Source organism: Panthera onca, chromosome D2 (genome assembly GCF_046562875.1).
Source record: "Panthera onca isolate mPanOnc1 chromosome D2, mPanOnc1 haplotype 2, whole genome shotgun sequence".
Classification (NCBI taxonomy): Eukaryota; Metazoa; Chordata; class Mammalia; order Carnivora; family Felidae; genus Panthera; species Panthera onca.
The window spans coordinates 14295706-14317299 of NC_138349.1; the positions used below are offsets into that span (position 1 = coordinate 14295706).

Consider the following 21594-nt stretch of genomic DNA (forward strand, 5'->3'; position numbering starts at 1 on the left):
CCAGAGGAGTTCTTCCAGCCGGACTTCCTAGATGTCTGTGCACTGGGTGAAAATGTTAACCAAGTTTAAAACTAACCTGGTGGGACGTAAAGGATCAGTGAGTGTTTCGTGTTTGATTTAGATGAAAAAGTCAGCCTCCAGCCTTATATTTCAGGTGATTATTTGTGAAAGCAGAGTGAGGGCATATGCTAAAGGTGACCTCCAGTGCTCTGCTGATTGCTTCTCGCTGATGAATTTACCAAGAGTGTAATTTTCTATATTCTGTCTCATCAGAAGTACATTATTATTAAAGAATGTTTTTATCTCCGTCTTACATATTTTGGGTTGAGTAAAATGCATCTGAACCACTTCATCAGGAAATGGATGACAGCAATTTTTAGCCAAATATCATTAGTAATTGCCGGTTGTGTGTCTTTCCCCTCTTCCCCATCAGGTGCCTCCAAAGTGTGTCTTTGGATGTGACTGAAATTCTGCAAATCAGTCCATCAGTCCGTCTGTATATCTCTCTATTTAATTTGTATGCATTAGCAGTGTGCTTGCTAGAGGTGTTTGCTTAATTGTTTGTGTGATGACACTACGTTGGGATTCACAAGATAATGCAGCCAGAGCCTCAGAATATAAATGATGTGCATGCAACTTCCCTTCTGTTATTTGTGTCTGAAGAATACGTAGCAGTGCGGGCCTTCACTTTCAAAACGATGATGATGTGAGCCCTCTCCCCCCGCTGCATCCGTGCTACACGTCACTAAGTGTTCACTGGTCCACAAAACTGCGAATTCTCTTCTCAAGTTCTGAGGGTCTTCTTTTGGAACAAGTAGAAAAATGTAGTCGGAGCGCACTAGCTGCTCCGAATTTGCAGTGGCTGAGGATGGTCTCTCTGTCTCCTCTCGCTATTCGTAAGTGCCTAAGTATTCCTGTTGCCAATAGGACACGTGGAACGAAAAGGTTTGACTGACTCTCAGGATGGGCAGACTTCACGGAGAGCAGCAGTTTGGGGGGCGGTGTATACAGGTTTCATTCCCACTTATGTCGTTTTGGGCACATGTGACTGACTTTGGGCAGGTTAGTTCTGGTTCCTGGACTGCTGTAGTCTCCTCTTAAATGACAGGATAGACTAGAGTGAGGACTGAAGGGAGAATGGGGAGGACTTTTCTTTTTTTCGTGATGCACTTTACTCATGGGTCTGTACAGGCCCCTTTATTTTTTTTGTTTTTTTGTTTTTTAAGCTTATTTATTTATTTTGAGAGAGAGGAAGAGAGAACATGAGCAGGGGAGGGGCAGAGAGAGGGAGGGAGAGAGAAACCCAAGCAGGCTCCTCACTGTCGATGTGGAACCCGACGCAGGGCTCGCTCGAACCCACAAACCGCGAGATCGTGACCTGAGCCGAAATCAGGAGTTGGTCACTTAACCCCCTGAGCCACCCAGGTGCCCCTGTATAGGTCTCTTTAAAGAAAGATTTGATTCCTGCCTTTCTGTTTTTAACTAACAGGTGACTTTGAGCAAGAGAATGCACCTCTCTGAGCTATGGTTGTCTTAAGTGTCAGGGTAGACCAGTGTTGATTTCTTAAGAATACCCTACACCCACTGGTGGCCACGTGTGGGCTGAGAAAGCTGCCATGTGACTGTTATGGTCATCCGTGGTTATGAACCACTGTGTTGCTAATCTCAAAGGTCAGTTTTGTAATTTAGTCTTGACCATGGGACCCTTCCCTCTGCCATTTGTCCTCTGTTCTTTATGAAGTCTTTTGAAAATGGACATACGGTTTGTTTCTGAGGATACAATGTGACTTCATGGGACTTGGAATAAAAACACAAGTCAACAAAACCTATAGATGTGCTCATTGGATCTGGAAGATCCTACAGCTTTGAATGCAAAGTTTGGAAGCTTCTCTATATGTATGATCAATAAACCACACATCCTGATTTAGATATCCCAATTGTCATTTTTGAAGGTAGGCTCCATTTTTAAAGCAGCAAAGTTTCTGCAAATTTATTCTTATTTTCCTGAATCTTTGCTTTCAAATTAATGACAAATGGAATGTTTAGTTCTTAAGGTGCAATTTGCATAATGTTCTTAAAAGCAAGGGTGGGTACTTTGCTAAAATGTGTAGGTTAACCTGATAAATGTGGACCAGTTATTTAAACCATATGGTCCAAATCTGTTTAACTTGCTTATTTTGTATCTTTAAATATTCATTATGCTGCATCCAATATGAAAACTACCTAAATTTGAATGTAGTAGAGCATTCTGTTACTGTAGGGTTATAAAAGATTTAGTTTTGCTTTGTGACTTAGAATGGTTCCAAAAAACAGTTAGCATGCCGTTAACATATATAACTTGATGAATAATAACTTCGGTGAAATTGCATAGCCAAAATTTGTGAATTCATAGTTTCCAAAAATACCCAGTTAGCACGGTCATGAGATCTTTATGTACATAAATCTTACGTTTCTTCTTCCGAAACATGAGAATGATGTTTCAGAGAAGACTTGAAATTTTCTACGTGGCTTTTTTGTTTTTTTCTATTTTTTGTGACTAGGCTCCATGCCCAATGTGCTGTTTGAACTCATGACCCTGAGATCAAGAGTCCATGCTTTACCTACTGAGCCAGCCAAGCACCCAGTGTGTGGCTTTCTTCTTGAGTTAGTAACTTTGTTAAATAGAGTAGTATGGCCAGCCAAGGGCTGGTGGATTTTAGTGCCTGACTTGATAGAGAGAGGCATTAAACTCTTTTGAGGGTAGGACTGTTAACTATCAGGTTATTATTATTGTGATGGTGGCCCTGGAGCTGACGTATTAAGCACCAGATGGCAAAACTTAGCATTTTTGTGCTTTCGTGAGTATCCTGGAGGAAGAAAAAATTGCATGGATCATGGATGTATATCTTGGTTGAAGAAAACGAGCTGATAGACTATTTCCAAAGAAAAATCAGATGCACAAACTAAACTTCTTTTGTAAGAATGAGTAGCGAACACTGAATTTTTACTGCATGTCAGTCACTGTGTTAAATACTTTATATGTAATATCTCCTTCAATCTTCACATTATGGAGCAGAAGCTGTTTTTCTCCTTAGTTTGCTGATGAGGAAACTGTCACCCTGAAAGATGAGGTTATTCTAGAGGCAGAAACATTTGATTACAGAGCAGGATTCTTGACTCTGCTGATTTTATAGAAATGTATAATAACACATTGCCTTTCTCTGTATCAAAGATTCTTAGTATTGACGTACATTAGAGTCACCCAAGGACTCAGAGAAAGTACTGTGCTGGGTTCCACTCCCAGAGGTTTGGGTCTGTTGCAAGCCTGTGCAGTGAGAGTTTTTAAAAGCTCTCTAGAGATGTTAATGTGCAGAGCTGGAAACCATTAGTTTAAGTGGTAGGAGGCAGAATTACAAATGAAGGCTTGAGGGTTTTTTTTCACCTTTTCCTTAAATTGTTATTTCCTCCTAACGTTCAGAAAAGATGGTGTTGTCCGGGAATTGACCATGATCCTTGAGCACAGCATAGGTCTACTCTGTAGCATTCATGGTTCAGAGAACCCACAGCAGTCTTCACTTGAATGTTTCATCTGAAGAGAGAGAGGCTGAGAGAGAGGACGGGCTCCCATCTAGTTCTTGATCCTGTAATGTACCTTGGGGAGCTAGAAGCCCGAACTGTGGGCTGGGGACAGGGAAGAAAAGGGCTGTGTCAGATTCCCTAAATAGAACTCACTGGGCTTCCCAGGGAGAATCTGCAGAAGAGTTCATAGCCATTTCTGACGGATTGATTCTTCCTGACTCCCCAGAGAGGTCAGGGAAACCTCTTGTGCTCCAGACCAGGCTACTTAAGATATATTTAGATTCAATGTTATTGGGGTGAGAATCAGATCTCCCAGTTTGAAATGGTCTGGGCTTTTCCCCAAGGAGTCCTAATTACCACAAATGAAGGGCCAAAGCCTGACAAGTAAGTACGAGCACAGCTTACTCTGACATAAGGTGATTAGTGGAGAAGGGGAGTTAGTTTTCCATTGAACTAGGTCTCTGTATTAATTTCCAGTGTCAGTTATGAAATTCACAACTTGTCGTGTTGGTCACTGGCCCTTAGTGAAAGAAACATGGTTTCATCTCCAAATGTTCGTATGTTCAGAGAAGACCTTTTATTTTGCAGTCTTGAGAAGAGAAAACATGAGAAAACCGTATTTTCCTTCTGTGGACTTTGGACCCAAGTTTAGTCTTTTTTTTTTCTTTTTGATGTTTATTTTTGAGAGAGAGAGCGTGCTCGCACATGCAAGTGGGGGGGAGAGACAGAGAGGGAGACAGAGGATCCGACGTGCCCCATGCCGTGCTCAAACTCACGAATCCTGAGATCTGACTGGAGCCGAAGTAGGAGGCTTAACTGACTGAGCCACCCGGGCGCCTCCCCTCCTCCAAGTTTACTCTTTGTGTGTGCTTTGTACTAATATTCATATGGACATAAACATGAACCAAAGAAGGCAATGATAGGTGAGCAACTGAAACTAAAAAGCAATTAATTTCTGCAAAAGGAGTAACAAATACATTAATGAATTAGGATTTCTTTTCTTTGCTGTGAATTGGAAGTCTTTATAGAGATAGTAGAAACGTATCTTACGCTTTCTTCCATTGTGTATTATTAGAACTCTAGATGGAAACACATCTTGAACTGGCTTAAGAAAAGTAGGAATTTGTTAGTGAGGGATATTGGAGAATCCCATGGAATCTATGAGCTAGGAGAGTATTTCAGGAATGGACTGGAGCCCTGTGGGAAACCCATCTGCATTATTTTCCTCTGCCTGTCTCTACACATCAGCTCCATTTTTGGCTTTGCTATGGACTCCCTTCCTCTATTCCTCAATTCAGAGTTGGAATGTGGGTGCCAATAGTTTCTGTACATGCAGACGTGTGGAAGGAAACTCCTCTCCGTGTTCCAGCCTCCAGATTTCTGGAGAACGGATCCATCTGACCAAGCTTGGCCTCGTGTGCCTAATCTGTGGACTGATTAGCTGTGGCCAAAGGGATAGGGTGTGCTCTGGGGGAACATGGTTGTTCCCGTAGCAATCCTGCCGAACAATGAAGAAGAGTGTAGCAGTGTCCAGAGAAGAGAGAGGGCTGAGCTAACAAACATTTACAGGGCATGCATAGCAGCAAAGAAAACATTTTTTTGAAACAAAATGCCTTAATTAAATTGAAGTAAATTGAAATCTGATTTAATCTAGACCGGTATTTTATCTTAATTCTTCTTATATCATCTGTTATAACTAGCATTTTCTCATGCTGCTGGCTGTAATCCAGGCATCAGGTCTTACTTAATGTAACAAAGTCTATACTGATGTTTTATTTTAAGTTCTCTTATATTATCAGTTATAGCTAGGATTTTCCCAGGCTGCTGGCAGTCATCCAGGCATCAGGCCTTACTTTAATAAGTTTAATATTAAAAAAGTGTAAATAAAACCTTACTTAATGAATCTTCTAATTGTTAGTTCACGCTGTGAATGTTGATGAATATGGAAGACAGAAATACACTTAATCTGTCTATTGTTTAAAAATCCAAGACACTCATTTGACTGCTGTTAAAATAACTGTTTTTATATTTTGCCTCAGCTAAATAAAGAAAATAAAACATTGAAAAGAATCAGCATGTTGTACATGGCCAAGCTGGGACCAGATGTAATAACTGAAGAGATCAACATCGATGACGAAGATGCCAGCACAGATCCAGAGGGTGCCGCGGAGACTTGCGTCTCCATACAGTGTCAGAAGCAGATCAAAGGTGGTATTCTTGGCTCAGTCACCGAGCATATTTTTGATAATGTTTCTCAACCCTGGTTGTACATTGGAATCACTGGAGAACTTTAGAACTTGGGTTCTGCCTCAAAACATTTCTGATTTAAATGTTCCAGGGAGTAGCCTGGTTTGAGAATCACGACAGGACGTGACATTGGTGTGTTACGACTTTCTTGTTTGGGATTAGGCGCTTTTGAAAGTATTGTCTTGATAGAAACAGCTAGTCTGTAAAACTGCTTAAAAACATGGACTATAGTTAAGATGTTTTTGTTAAGTGAAAGAAAGAATGGGGCCACCTGGGTGGCTCAGTCACTTAAGCGTCCAATTCTTGACTTTGGCTCAAGTCACAATCCCAGGGTTGTGAGATCAAGCCCCACATCAGGCTCTGCACTGAGCCTGAGCGTAGAACCTGCTTAAGATTCTCTCTCCCCGTGTCCCTCTCCCGCACTCACGTACATTCTCTCTAAAATAAAAATTTTAAAAATATGCCTTAATTTTATCCATGATTATATATACACATAATTATATGTACACGCTGTTTATGTTAACGATACAGGAAGGCAGTCTGGGGCTCAGTGGCTTCTGGGGCATTTTAGCCTTCGGCGCATGTCAAAAGCAATACTCGTTAGTTTCTTGGGCAGATAAAACTTCAGTTGCCAGTAGGAAGAAAAGAGTAAGAAGAAAGCCATCCTTACCTGACCCTCCACCCCCTTAATCTAAGACAGAATAATATTGATATGGTTGGAGAAGGAGAAGAAATGTCTAGGATTTTCTTTTGTTCCTAGTTTCCCCTTCTGTTAGGTCTTGGATGATCTGGTCTCTTGTTTTTCCTTCAGGATTAGCCACCCAGTGGAGACCGTGATTTTGAAATTAAGTGTCTGAGAACTCCTTCAAGCTGGGTTCATGTAAAAGTTTGATTCCCCATTTGTAAATAACCCCAGAGAAGGTTTTTTTTTTTATTGTTCTTGGAGAAGGGTAAGAAATTAAACGCAGTTAAAAACCAAATCACAAAACTGTAGGCCTGGGTATCAATTTAAGTACTTGGTGCTAAGCTGTGTATATATATTTTTTAACATTTGAGTGGTGGAAATAACTTTCATCTAATACCAAAAGCATTTGCACTTACAGTTGCTGATATTTCCATCTTGGTAATCCAGTCTTCGTTAAATCCCAATAATCAGAAATATGAAATAACTTAAGAAACCATGCACCAAAAACTCTGGAGAGAAAATTACTAGAATTAACCCTTTTTCAAAGAGGTTGTATTTTGAGTCACTTCAAATAGTATTTGAGGGCTATCCACTGGCAGCAGGTCAGGATTTTTTTCTGCAAATGAAAATCTGCAAATTATCAGCTGCCCAGTTGTTTATTGTATTGTGACGAGAGCCCATGGCCATTTTAAAATAAAGAGGAAATTAGTACAGTGCCTTAATTTGTTTCCCTGAAATCTTAAAAAAATTTACTTCTCAAAGGCCAGGTAGTTTTCTAAAATATGTGTTTGATAGAATGTAAAGAAAACATGATCTAGTATATTTAAGGACATGGTGAGATCACGAGATATAAAATTATTAATAACTGTGGCTGTGTACGGGGGCACAGAATGAGATTTCCATTGTTCTCTGCTTCTTCATTTTTGTTTCCATTGTTAAATAACCTTGACCATAAGCTACACGTGCACTGGCATTTTCAATTCTTTTGACAGGATTGATTTCTTCTTTTAAGAAGAAGTTCATTGATATTGTTTCCCCTTTTATTTTTGCTTTGAAAACGCAGAACTTCGAGATCAAATTGTATCTGTTCAGGAGGAGAAGAAGATATTAGCCATCGAATTGGAAAATCTCAAGAGCAAACTTGTAGAAGTAATTGAAGAAGTACGTATTTTAGGCCCGAAAGGCAAGCCTTTTGGTGTTTTCAGGGCATTTGGAGACCAGCTAAGTTAAAAACTTGCCTTTGGGAGTTCATTTCGGACACGAGAACCATGTACTAATCTTAATCTTGTCTTCTGCCCCCTGTTTCAAACATACAAAACACCGTAGACAAGAAGATCGTGAACATTCGTATCCTCACTACTTAGCTCAGTAAATAAAGCACCAAAATAGCAATGAAGCTCTCCCTTTGCCCCCCCGTCTTTCGCCGTGTGAGACAGATTTGTAAGCATGGCACCTGCAGTTTAAGTCCTCCACTTTATTGCTGCTGGTGAAGAAGTGTGTTGCTTCTCCATCAGCTGGTTGGCCGAGTTGGGCTGTCCTTGTGTGCCTCCAACATAAGCACACGTGATAGGCGGTAGAATGGGTTCAAGTGGGTGTTTGGAGAATCTTCTTATTTTTCCGTGTGAATGGTCTTGAGGGGCAGGAGCACATAATTGCCTTTCTCTGCACGACGCTTCGAGGAACTGCAGTCTTGATTTAGCTTGTGTCAGTGAGTGGCTCCCAGATTCTGCAGCCCAAGCTTCCAAACCCACACACTCCGGCACCTAGCTATCCCTCCGGTGGCTTACAGGTAATGCCAAGGCCTCGATCCCTGCAGTGGGCAGCCTCATCCAGTTACCTAAGTTTGCACAACGTATCTGACCGTTTTCTTAAGGGCCATCATGGGAGACATGTTGGGAAGCAGTGGCCACCAGTTTCAGCCTCGCTCCGGTTTCCTTACTGTGGCAAGACATCCTAACGAGAGAGACGAAGGGTGATGGTATTTTAGAAGTGGGATTCCTGTTGGAGATCTTATACCGGTTACTAATTCAAACCAAAATAAAAAATCTAATCTATGCTAAAAGCAACCAGTTCACAGGCTCTGGCATGCTGATTGATTCAGTCCTTTTCCAGGACCACGATCTTAGTTTGTTTCTTAACCATAGGAGAGAGACACACACATTTTGATGTACTCTGTTCCTTAATTATGATTATTTACTGATAATCCTGCCCCCTCCCACTTAGAAGTGTTATCGGAAGCCCTTTCAGAAGTCATTTTTGTTATGACTATTTCAGACGTGTGGAAAGTATCAAAAACAAAATAACGAATATCCATATGCCTACTACCTGGCTTAATACGTAGTCTTGAAAATCCCAGTGGATTTCTTCCTGACTGCAATCCCTACCCTCCCTGCCCTGTTTCCCTAAACAGTCATTATTCTAAACTTGTTTTTTTATCATTCCAGTGCATGTATTTACATCTTTTGCTATAATAAATAGTATTTCGAGGGTTTTTAAATGATGTAAATGTACCTGCTTTTTAAAATTCAATATAACGCATTTGAGATTTATCCTCTTTGATAGATGTAACTTCACATTCTTTTTTGTTTTAATTGGTCCTATATGATATTCTTTCCTATTGGCCGGTGTCAAAATTACCTCAGAAATGTGTTTTGGGGGAAGATTTTCATGTGTGTTTTACTCAAGCCCAAAGTCATCGAAGTTTAAGGTGTTTTTTTACTTAAAAAAATTAATGTATGTTTTACTTAAGCCAAATGTCATCAGAGTTTGAAATGAATACCAAAATTGAGTATTGGATCTCAGACCAAATGATTCCTCTATTTTCTGGGTGCTTTCTGATTGGATTTTTGCATTTTAAAATATGAGCCATTTACATTGTTAGGGACCAGTGCCATTTGGAATTTGTAAATAAGTTCTCTACCAAATGTATATCCTAACTTAAATAGCTACCTTTGAGGCCTTAAGAAGGACCTTAATAAAAGCCCAACACGGTAAAGCCAATGACTGCTTTAAATTGTAGCTTTGTGTTGAATGTTGGACAGCAGTTTGAGTGTTGCACATCGCCATATGTCGTGTTTTACAATGTTGGGTGTTTCCTTCCCCCGCAATCTCACAATTTTAGGTAAATAAAGTTAAACAAGAAAAAGATGTTTTGAATTCAGAAGTTCTCGAACAGAGAAGAGTCTTAGAAAAATGCAATAGAGGTACGTGTTTCCAGTCTTTTTTTCTCCGATACATATGTAATTTATTTGGTTTACATCCATTTTGTGTTGTTTTATACTTGTGCCTAAAGATTCTTGTAGCAAGAATATCTTGTAGCAAGAATAGTGTTTTTTTCCCGATTTCTAGCAATGAGTCTCTCTCTTTTCCGTTGTTTTATCACCCACCTTAGAGTCTTGGGACTTCTAGGAAGTGCTTTTGCTTGAGGAAATTACAACCCACTTTAAACCAAAATACTATTCTGTCTCTAGGTATCCTGGGACCATGGCCATATTGGCTCTCCCCTAGTATTTATGTATTTTGTAGGTTATTTTTAATCTGAAAGAGATGAGGATATCTACATAGATACATGCAACATGATATGATTTTATTTATTTATTAAAATTTTTTTAATGTTTGTTGATTTTTGAGAGAAAGAGAGACAGAGCAGGGGAGGGGCAGAGAGAGAGGGAGACACAGAATCCAAAGCAGGCTCCAGGCTCTGAGCTGTCAGCACAGAGCCCGACGTGGGGCTCAAACCCACAAACTGCGAGATCGTGACCTGAGCTGAAGTTGGATGCTTAACTGACTGAGCCACTCAGGGGCCCCGATATGATACAGTTTTAAATTGAGAGGATGTAGAAAATGGGGCAAAGTGAAAGTAAAATGAAATACTGGTACACAGATTACATGCTTGCTCTGAAGTCGTGCACATTCCTGCCTGTGTGCCTGAAATCTGGCTCTGAGCTGTCCGGCCGTCAGCATGATGAGAGGTTCATGATATGTATCTGAATCACATAAAAATGAACCTCTTGATCAGGAGAAGCAGACCTGGTCCCATGGTGAGAAGGAGATTTCTCCAAAGGCTACCTTTAAAGAAAACAGAATCCTTGCTAATGAAACACAGCGTCAAGTCTCACGGGGACAGTTTTTTAATGTCCCCTGGTTTAGGACAAGAGAGTGATGCCGAAGTGGAGTTCTGCAGACACAGTTCTGAGCTTTTTGTCCACCCCCCCCCCCCCATTCACTCTCATTTCTAGTTCAGAAGCTACAACACTGAAAGGAAATCTTCCAGCCTTCCCTGTTATGATCGGTGGTGGTTCTCCACCTTTGTGTCACGAATTGAGGTTTTTGAATAAATGAAGGACCTCGTAGTTAAGTGTGGGAGATGTGATAGACTGTGACATTTGCTCGGCTGTCTCCACATTTAGGAAGATAGTAATGGTCTTGACGTACTGTGCTAGAAGCAGGGGGTTCTACGAAGGTTAATCACATGGGTCCTTGCCTTCAGAGAACCCTGTATCTAGGAAGAGAGAGAGATTATGTAAATAAACGCATGACTAGGACCAACCTAATTTCTTTCAGAATCCAAGTAAAGAGGGCCAGGACATGTGCAAATTCACTTTGTATTATGGTGCTCTGGACATAGAAAAGAGAGTCAATTATCTTGCCCGGGGCTTCCGATACTCACCGCCGTCTTTGTTTTCTTCCTGAAATTTCTTTTTTTAAATAGGTTTGAAAATTATTTAGCTCTCAGGGACCTATAATTCACATCACAAACCACCACTTCTGTTGCTTTACTTGGTAAGACTTTTAGTCTTTCCTCTGAGAAGGCAGTAGATTTACGGCGTACAGAGTTTGAAATTCTATGTCATTACACGGCAAACCCGTCCTTAGTCAGTTAGGACTGAAGTGTCCTGGCGGAACGTTGTGTGAAAGGAGCCATTAAGAGAGCCTTTTTAAAGATTTTATTGATATGACTCAGCTCGGGCTTGAAAGTACCTCTCCAGAGGCAGACTGAGAGACTAGTGTGATATCTACCTATGTTGTGCCTAATTTCTAACACCGCCATCACTCCCTCTGGCCTGTCTATATCATTATTTAACAACACAGGCCTCAAAATGTCAAAAAGTAGCAAAGCTTTCACGTTGCTCTTATTTGACAGGACCTTGCCTTTGAAGATGTCTGTCCTGCATTGATTCTTTAATTCAGAGCTCTGACTCTGGGCCTGAATGGATCTGACGCCGTTTGTCTTTATAAACATGGAAGATACTGGGGCGCCTGGGTGGCTCAGTCGGTTAAGTGTCCGACTTCAGCTCAGGTCACGATCTCGCGGTCCGTGAGTTCGAGCCCCGCGTCGGGCTCTGGGCTGATGGCTCAGAGCCTGGAGCCTGCTTCCGATTCTGTGTCTCCCTCTCTCTCTGCCCCTCCCCCGTTCATGCTGTGTCTCTCTCTGTCTCAAAAATAAACAAACGTTAAAAAAAAATTAAAAAAAACAGGGAAGATACTTAAAAACAACATATATGCACATGTATATGTGTGTGCATATATGTATACATATGTATACGTATACATATGTATACATATATACACACACGTGTGTGTATATATTTTTTTATGTTATATATATTTATATATATTATACACACATATATATATTTTTTCCTTTTCATTCAGGTAATATACTTTTTTGGTGGAAAGTATAGATTCATGTAGGAATAGGAAAAGGGAAAAAATTTCAAGGTTTACAGTTCAGAAATAAGCGCTATTAACATCGTGTATATTCTTCCAATGTAAAGAAAGCTCTCTCTGTTAAATCGTTTGCTAAATGTGTTTATAACATTTATGGAAGATGAAGAAAGTATCAGCAAAGAAATAATCTCTTTACCCACTGGTACTTTACAAGCACCCTGAACATCAGTCTCTATTTGTACCTCTTGGATTTTTATCATTTCTTTTCTTTATAATAAGTTCTACCAACTATGTAGATATCTCTAGACAGCACGTTGTTTAATTTTGCATATTTTTGAACTTTATATTAATGGTATCCCTTCACATGTGTGCTTCTGCAACTTTCTGGGTTTGTGGGGTCTATCCCTGCTGAAGGCCATTGGTGTGGTGTGTTGATTTTCACTGCTGCACAATATGCCATTCAATGTCTATACCAAAATTCATTGACCCAGTATCCTGTTGGTGGATGTTTGAGGTTTTTTTCCAGTTTTTTTGCTATTCCAAGTTAGACGGTCATGAAAATTCTCACAGGCATCTCCTGGCACACATATCCAAGCATTTCACTAAGATCCACGCCAAATACAAGTTTATCCTCTGTCCCACTGCGTGATGCCAGAGGACTTACTAAGTAGGTTTACATTCTGGTTAGCAGTGCGTTTGTTCCCCTGTTCTTCATCCTCTCCAGACTTGGTGTAACTCTCCTTAATTTTTGCCAGTTCCCCCTTGTGAGTATAAAAAGGTGCCTGTGGTTTTACTCTCCATTTCTCTGATTACTAATGAAGATGAGTATCTTTCCACGCGTTCACTGGCCTCTCACGTTTCGTCTTCTGCGAAAGGCCTCGTCGATCTGTAGCTTTTAAAAAAGGGAAGTACGCTCATTTAAAAAAAAAAAACCACGAATGTCTTTTGGTTCAAGAAATATGCTTCTACAATGTCATTTCGATGGCAGAATTATATTTCTTGTAAATTATATACTCTACTGGTCGTCCCCCATGAAACCATCTGGATGATTTCACTGTCGTCTATGGTGATGCTGAGAGCATTCTCGCAGCTTAACCTCTGGACGTGTTCATGATTGGCTCTCTCGGGGGAATCAGTACCTTCCTAAACGTGCAAGTGTCGAGTCGGAGAGCGTGAATAGTTTTGGATTTTTGATTCACATCGCCGAGTTGTCCTCCAAAAAGGTTTGATCAATTTATATTCCAAGCAGCGATGGATGAGGGTGCTTGCGTGCCGATGCAAAGAATCTCTTCAGCACTGCTTTGCACCCATCTTCCTGATAGTCTGTGTTGTGTCTTGTCCATTTCTTTTCCTCCTCTCCTCAGTGTCCATGCTGGCGGTAGAAGAGTATGAAGAGATGCAGGTTAACTTGCAACTGGAGAAGGACCTTCGAAAGAAGGCAGAGTCATTTGCACAAGAGGTAAGTATCCAGAGACCTAGTTTTTTCGTTTTTTAAAAAATTGTTTTAAGCATTTATTTATTTTTGAGAGAGAGAGAGAGAGAGAGAGAGACAGGGCATGAGCAGGGGAGGGGCAGAGAGAGAGGGAGACACAGAATCCAAAGCAGGCTCCGGGCTCCGAGCTGTCAGCACCGAGCCCGACATGGGGCACAGAGAACCCACAAACCGCGAGATCATGACCTGAGCCGAAGTCAGACCCTCAACCGACTCAGCCAACCAGGCACCCCTCCAGAGACCTAGTTTTAAATGTTTGTTTCTTAAAGAACTTTGGAGATGACGTATCAAAATAGGTTGTTTTATTTTTTTTATTTTTTTTAACGTTTATTTATTTTTGAGACAGAGACAGAGCATGAACGGGGGAGGGGCAGATAGAGAGGGAGACACAGAATCGGAAGCAGGCTCCAGGCTCTGAGCCATCAGCCCAGAGCCCGACGCGGGGCTTGAACTCACAGACCCGAGATCGTGACCTGAGCCGAAGTCGGACGCTTAACTGACTGAGCCACCCAGGCGCCCCCAAAATAGGTTTTGAAATTGAATAAGAACTTACCACTTTGTTTCTAAAGATTTTTTAATATATTTTTTTAAGTAATCGGTACACACAACATGAGGGCTCAAACTCACAATCTAGAGATCAAGAGTTGCATGCTCTACCAACCGACCCAGCCAGGCACCCCAGAACTTATCACTTAAAATAAGGGAGGCGGCTATGAAATAGCATCAAGGTCCATGACTGTGGTGTCAGTAGATCTGGGTTCAAATTTTGGCCACGTCAGTCAGTTACTCGTCGCATGACTTAAGAGTATTAGCCTTCTTGGGGCTTCACTTTCACTGTCTGTAAAATGGGTGATGCTTGCTAGTGGCTCAGCCAAGTGATTTCAAAATCACATGGCAGGATTCTTCAATCCTGGTACAGGATTTTGTCCTGTAACATGCTGTACAAGGGAAAGAAATTCTATTTGGGGATGCCTGTAACTTACGATGAGAAGTCCAGCTTGAGTACGGGATTCCTGTATATTTCACAAAGCCCTAAGAATCCAGGGTCCATCTCCAATACCACCTCAAACAACAGTATCATGGTGTTAGTATTTCTCTTCACCTCCTAGATGGTGATCTCCTTACATAAGCTGATTCTTCCACTTGCTGTGGAACACTGCCATGCTGTATACCCATTATCTCGGCCTTTCGCCAGAATAATGGTTTTCCTCTCGTGTCAGAGATAAGCTTTGAGCTTCTCATGTTCCGACCACCCTTCGTTGACCTGTTGTCACTGGGTTTTTCGTGGCCCTGGGGCTGGTTTACAGGGAAACGATGAGGCACCAGTTGGCCGAACTATAACAGCTTGTGATACGGCGCTGGTCTGCCCGAGATTTCCATCTACCTAGAAGCAGTTTGAGTCTGCCTGTGCCCTGTAGGTCGTTCCAGAAAGTAGCTAAGGAAATGTAAAACATTCATAGGTAGAAGTAACCAAGGTGTAGAAGGAAGACAAAGCGTGGGGTTATGGGAATGACATTTGAAAATCAGATTATGGTTTTGTGCAGGAGTCTTTCTGCTCTCGAATGTAGCTGTGCTAGCAATGAACTCTGTAAAAGGTTTCGTCCGAGACGTGAATTTGAAACATTATGATTCATTTTATTCAGAGAGTTTAATGAAAGGTGAGTAAAAATTGTTCTCTTGTTACTTGGAAGAAAGAGAAAAGAATTGAAGTGTGTCAGAGCCCTTCGGAAAAGCTACAGCGATGTAAATAATGGCACCAGATAAACAGCTGAGGGGGAGCGAGAGTAGGGATGATGTGAAGACGCCTCCACCGTAAAACTGAAAAGGTTGGCTTGTTTTCGACCCGAATGCCAGCGTCTGATTTTGAGAGACATTTTCACTTTTACATCTGTTGTTCGTGGAACAATATTAGAATACAAAGCAGCTCGAAGGAAACTTGAAGGCCACGCAGCAGCAGAGAAGATAGACGGGAGAAGCAGGATTCCGCTAAGAATATGAAAATGAGTGGTGGACCCTGCCCTTCACCTGGTAGTGATGGGCGGAAACGCGACGCTGACCTGTGACCCCGGCACGAGGAGACGGAGGTGGGAGGAGGGAGAGCAAGGGCACTTACTGGTGCCCTCAGTACTTGCAGTGGTGCTCGATGTTTTTTTATAGTATCTACATTCGACGTGCACAATAGCGAGAAGAAAACTGTTCGTTTTTTTTTTTTTTTTCAAAATATGGTCAGACTGGAAGCCATATACCTTCCCCTTTGCACGGTTGACAGACTCTCAGCTTTTCCACGGAAAACTACTGCTCAACAGTGCATGACTTGATTTAACAAGAGAAGTAGCTCTTTTGCATTTTGGTTTTTAGTGCATTTAGCAAACATCTTCAGAAGCCAGTGTCTGTGCTCATGGAGGGGTGGGGGGACTATAATGGCGAAGGAAGCAGCTATGACCCCTGCCCTTCTGGAGCTTAAGGTCTGGAGCCTTAGAATTCAATAGTTAACTTACTTCATGTTTTTAACCACAAAAGGAATGCATATACCTTGTAAAAAATACAAACAGTTCTAAAATGTGTAGAGTAAAAAAATGGGGAGTTTTCTCCACACTCCTACTTCTACCTGTCCGTTAAAAAAAAGTGCATGTGGGGGCACCCGGGTGGCTCAGTGAATTAAGTGTCCGACTTCAGCTCAGGTCATGATCTCACGGTGCGTGGGTTTGAGGCCTGCGTTGAGCTCTGTGCTGACTGCTCAGAGTCTGGAGCCTGCTTTGGATTCTGTGTCCCTACCTCTCTCTGCCGCACCCCCCCCCCCCTCTCAAAAATAAAATAAATAAGCATGCAAGTTAGTGGGTCACAACCAGAATTTCTTTTTTAAAAAATGCATATGCACGTACACACATGGGAATATTACTCAGCCATAAAGAAGAATGAGATCTTGCCATTTGTGACAGCATGGATGGATCTAGAGGGTATTAGGTTAAGTGAAGTAAGTCAGAGAAAGACAAATATGATTTCACCTATGTGTGGAATCTAAACAAAACCAACACAAAAGCAGAAACAGACCCATAAATACAGAGAACAGACTGGTGGTTGCCAGAGGGGAGGGAGCATGAGGGGATGGAAAAAATGGGTGAAAAAAAAGGCAACATAGAAAAACAAAACAAAAACAGGACCCTCCCTCAATAAGGAAGAAACAGCCAGTTGTCTTCCTGTGTTAAATTTTTGTGTTTTCTTCAATGTAATTTCCTTTTTTTAATAGAAACAGTATTTTTTCTTTTTTTTTTTAAGTTTATTTATTTACTTAGAGAGTACATGCGGGTGATCAGGGGAGGGGCAGAGAGAGAGGGAAGGAGAGAATCTCCAGCAGGCTCCATGTTATCAGCACAGAGCTTGATACGGGGCTTGATCTTACAAACTCTGAGATCATGACCTGAACTGAAATCAAGAGTCAGACACAACTGACTAAGCCACCCAAGTGCTCCGATGTAATTTTAGTTTTTAATGAAAGATTTTCCTGTACTTTTTGAATATAGTTTTTCTTGCTAGTCAGTGTAGTTTTCCTTATTGGAAAGCATGGGTGCCTCATTCAGAGTGTAGTCTGGATATACTAGGGGACTGTTGTGTAATCGGTTCTGTTCTTCTCCCAGACAACTCAGGTGATATTTAATATTCTTCCCGAAAGAATGAATTATATATTAATGACACAAGCTTTTCTTCTCTTTTTCATTCTTTGAAAAGATTTATGAAATTCCTCCAAAATTCTGGAACCTATGTTTGTGTGATAAGAGACTAACCTCTCTAACCCTAGCTGTCAAGTTCTTATCATAGTTAAAAGCCAAAGTCATAGGCGTTTGGTCACTAAATTTCCTTTAAACACATCGTTAGAAGGCGTAGTGTAGAATATTTCATGTTAGTGTCTTCAAGTCTAGAAAAAGTCAGACTAAGTCTTTTCACGTTACCATCGTTACCTAGGGGAATTTATTTTCTGTATGTTCTTTTCATTGTATGCTTTTACTATTTAGGGATTGTTACAGGGTTTTGAGAAAGAAATTCACATTATTAACACCCCCAAGACATAATCCTCACCTTTTCTTTTCAAAAGAACCAAGTTGAGATAATTTTTGATCGTGTAAATTTGAACAAGTTTTCCTAAGTGCTGTGTAGGGAAGGAGAGCTGTGTCTTTCCCCCAAGAGAGAACGGGAGCTCAGAGAAGCAGTGCAGTGAGAGGGACACAGCCGTGCCTTGACTGACGACGGTGGCCTGTGCCCAGCACTGTTTGTCTGCTGAATTCACCGGCTCTGTTCTGGTCGCCCACACCAACTGCTGCCTCTCTTTCTGCTCCTGGCCACCAAGCACTCTTGGGAAAAGCCCTCACTTGCCGGAAAGCCAGAGAACTCAGTGACTCTGGCTGCTATTTTCAGGCCTTCCTGTTTCCTCTCTAAGGTATTTGCTAAGACACCGGCAAGGGACCCCAATCAAGTTGAGTTTTAAGAGGAGAAAAATGGCTTAAAACATTACTGTAATAGTAATAGTAGCAATAGTAATAATAATAATAATAATAATAATAATAATAATAATGTTTTAAGAGGGGAAGATGCCTTAAAACATTACTGTAATAATAGTAAAAAGTTTTAAGAGGGGAAAATGCCTTAAAACATTAATAATAATAATAATGTTTTAAGAGGGGAAAATGCCTTAAAACATTACTGTAATTCTGTAACTCAGAATAGCTCATTTCGATTATACTGCTGGTTTCAGATGCCAAACCTGGATGGCTCTTCCCTAGCATGGCGATGCCTCTGACCTCACCGTCCTGGTGCGCAGCACCTATGCGTGTGCACACACGCCCGTTCCCTCACGCCTCCTCGGCACATTCCATTCTTACGCAGGAATGAGCTGTCTGGTGGAAGGCGAATGCCAGTTTTACTTTCAAATGCCTTTAAGAATCTCAAACTCTGGGGGCGCCTGGGTGGCTCAGTCGGTTAAGCGGCCGGCTTCGGCTCAGGTCATGATCTCGCGGTCCGTGAGTTCGAGCCCCGCGTCGGGCTCTGTGCTGACAGCTCAGAGCCTGGAGCCTGTTTCAGATTCTGTGTCTCCCTCTCTCTGCCCCTCCCCTGTTCACGCTCTATCTCTCACTGTCTCAAAAGTAAATAAAACGTTCAAAAAAAATTAAAAAAAAAAAAAGAATCTGAAACTCTGAATCTCGACTATAATAACATGGGCCTGATTTCAGAGTTTATGAAACATTTCATGTGTAGAATCACCTGGTGGCTAACGTGTGGAGGGATATTAAGGAAAAGAAGCAACAGGTTCATAGAGAATAATGTCGTATTCAAAAATGTAACCTTGTGAAGACTAGGTGAATAAGGTATGTAAGTTGCTTAGTAAAGCGGCCAGTAAACATTAATGTACCTTTTCCCATTTCTTCTTGACCCCCCTAACTTAACTACTTTTATCACTGGGGAAAAGCTAATTGGTTTAAAACAAAACATTAGGTTTAGTAAATATCAGAGGAAGGAGGTTAGCCAGGTGGTTGAGAGCTTAGGCCTCGAAATCAGACAGATCTTAGCTTAAATCCTGGTTTTGCCACTTTCATGTGTTCTTGGGAAAGTTGCTTAACCTCTCTGACTTCAGTTACCTTATTAGTAAAAATGAGATACTAATGGCATCTACTTGACAGTGTTGTTCTAGGGATTAGATGATGTGATACGTGTGAAATCAACACTGCATCTATCACATAGTGTTAGCTCTTCAAGGAAGAAGTATTTAACTCATAGGATTTATGTAAGGATTAAAATAACACGTATAAAGTATTTAGTAGAGTACTTGGTATAAGATAAGTTCTTAATAACTCTTAGTCAGGACTATTAAGTATTAATGTATTTTGAAACAATAAAACAACGAAAAACTGAGGTATAAAATAAGACTCATTTATTGCCTATATGCCTAATTGGGGCAAGGGTGAAGGTCCTTGAAGACAGCATCAAAGTTATGGTTGAAATCATAGGGGTCATTACTTCTAGAACTATGATACTGTACCATTCAGCAATCGTCTTTAACTTTTTAAAAAATGTTTATTTATTTTTGAGAAAGAGAGAGAGAGAGAGAGAGAGAGAGAGAGAACACAAGTGGGGGAGGGGCAGAGAGAGAAGGAGAGAGAACCCTAAGCAGGCTCCAACCTGTCAGTGCAGAGCCTGACGTGGGGCTCGATCTCGCAAACCACGGGATCATGACCTGAGCCAAAACTAAGAGTCAGATGGTCAGCTGACTGAGCCACCCAGGTGTCCCACCTTTAATTTTTTAACAGAAGCTCCACGTGCTTTCCTGTGGCTCTGGTTTCGGTTGGGGAGATACGCGAGATTGATTGGCACGTATATCTTTTTGTCCTTCCCTCTTACAGATGTTCATCGAACAGAACAAGCTCAAGAGACAGAGCCATCTTCTGCTGCAGAGCTCTGCCCCTGACCAGCAGCTGTTGAAAGCTTTAGAAGAAAATGCAAAACTTGTCCAGCAACTTGAAGAAGAGAGAATTCAGCATCAGAAAAAGGTAACAGATTTTCTTCTGGAGTCTGGATACACACCAACCTGCAAGAGAGGGCTCAATGCGGTCACCTAGGTAGAGTTCCCTCCTTGGCATTAGTGAGTCTTTCCAGTCTTCTCGTTTTTTAGAAAAATGTCACCAGCAAATGAAGTTAATCTAGTGCCCAATTGAAGATTTAGAGCGCACTATCCCAGACTTCATAATGATCTTTAAACCGTCCAAAGGACTGAAGAAACGAGGGAAAGAGAGAGCACTCAAAAAGAGCTTGGTTAAGGCCCAGAAAGCACGGTTGGGACATCTGCGAGTTGATTGTGTTTCTGGAGACCGCGTACACCGCGAGAAGTGTGTTTGTCTCGGAGAGCTCATTGGAAGGCATGGGTTTTGTTCAAAGAGGGAGGGAGCGTCCATGTTAGTAGTGATTGTTTGCTTAGAGAAAATTTCCGATTTTGTAAAACTCGCACAAATATATATGTTTAAAGACTTCCCAAGTGGTTATTTCATTTTGTCCGAGTGGAGCGATTCCAGCTGACACGGCCCACCTTCCTGCGCCAGGCAGAAAACATCGTCATCCCGCTGGGTGAGAGAGAGGAGGCGGGAGGGGTGGGCAGGCGAAGAGGTGGAACAAAGACTGTGAAGTTAAAGAAACCACTTAAGAAAAATTACATCAATATTTATACTACTCACAGCGTACCTCGTTTGTCAAGAAAAGCTTGTTGGCTGCCGTTTTATCATCACCTGTCAAAGTCTCTCTCAGCGATAATATTGACGTTTAATCCTCGGAAGTTTCTGGAGTTTTCACAAAGTTGGTCATGAGGCAGAGTTGATTTTTTTTTCCCCCTCAGTAAGGAATGTTGGTGTATGCGTAGAACCTCCAGATGAGTGGAGAGTGGCAGCGGTTGCCCCTGGGGGGAGAGCTAGGGAATAGAGCGGGGAGGAGAGAATTTTTTTCTTTTTTTCTTTTGGTCCCCACGTGCAGGAATTACCATTTCAAATAAAGAGAGGGAGGATAAAAGAAGGGTTATGTTCATTCGGCTGGTGTTGGAGTTGTCTCAGTTTTGAAAAGTCTTACTAGCTGTAGTTAGCGCATTTAGTAAATAACATGGGCCTAGAGCCAACCGAATTGACGTGAGGTGTGGGATTCAGCCACTGTATATGTACCTTGTCGGGGTAGGAAGAGAGAATAGGTGATACTAAATTTGAGCACATCGTGAATGCAGTTGTAGCAATCAGGACTTGTAAGGCGGTTACGCTAGAATATATTCTTCCTCTGGGTGGTCTTTCATGCGTGTGGTCTTAAATGGCTCTCCCCTGTCTGTGGGATCCCCTGCAGACTTCCCAGCAATCTTTTAAACGCTGTGTTGTTTTCACGATGATAAGAACAACACATACTTCATCTAATGAACAAACTTTTA

At 41.5% G+C, this 21594-nt stretch overlaps 1 protein-coding gene across 4 annotated transcripts in view; it reads left to right on the forward strand.

Moving 5' to 3' along the window:
• The window catches only part of SHTN1 (shootin 1), a 100923-nt gene that overhangs the window by 33795 nt on the left and 45534 nt on the right, over nucleotides 1-21594 (forward strand). For all 4 annotated transcript variants that reach the window (XM_081790460.1, XM_060641386.3, XM_060641385.3 and 1 more), the window contains 5 exons: nucleotides 5598-5766; nucleotides 7554-7651; nucleotides 9612-9693; nucleotides 13525-13619; nucleotides 20042-20188. In XM_081790460.1, the coding sequence (XP_081646586.1) occupies nucleotides 5598-5766; nucleotides 7554-7651; nucleotides 9612-9693; nucleotides 13525-13619; nucleotides 20042-20188 (591 nt within the window). The remainder of the gene's footprint in view (nucleotides 1-5597; nucleotides 5767-7553; nucleotides 7652-9611; nucleotides 9694-13524; nucleotides 13620-20041; nucleotides 20189-21594) is intronic.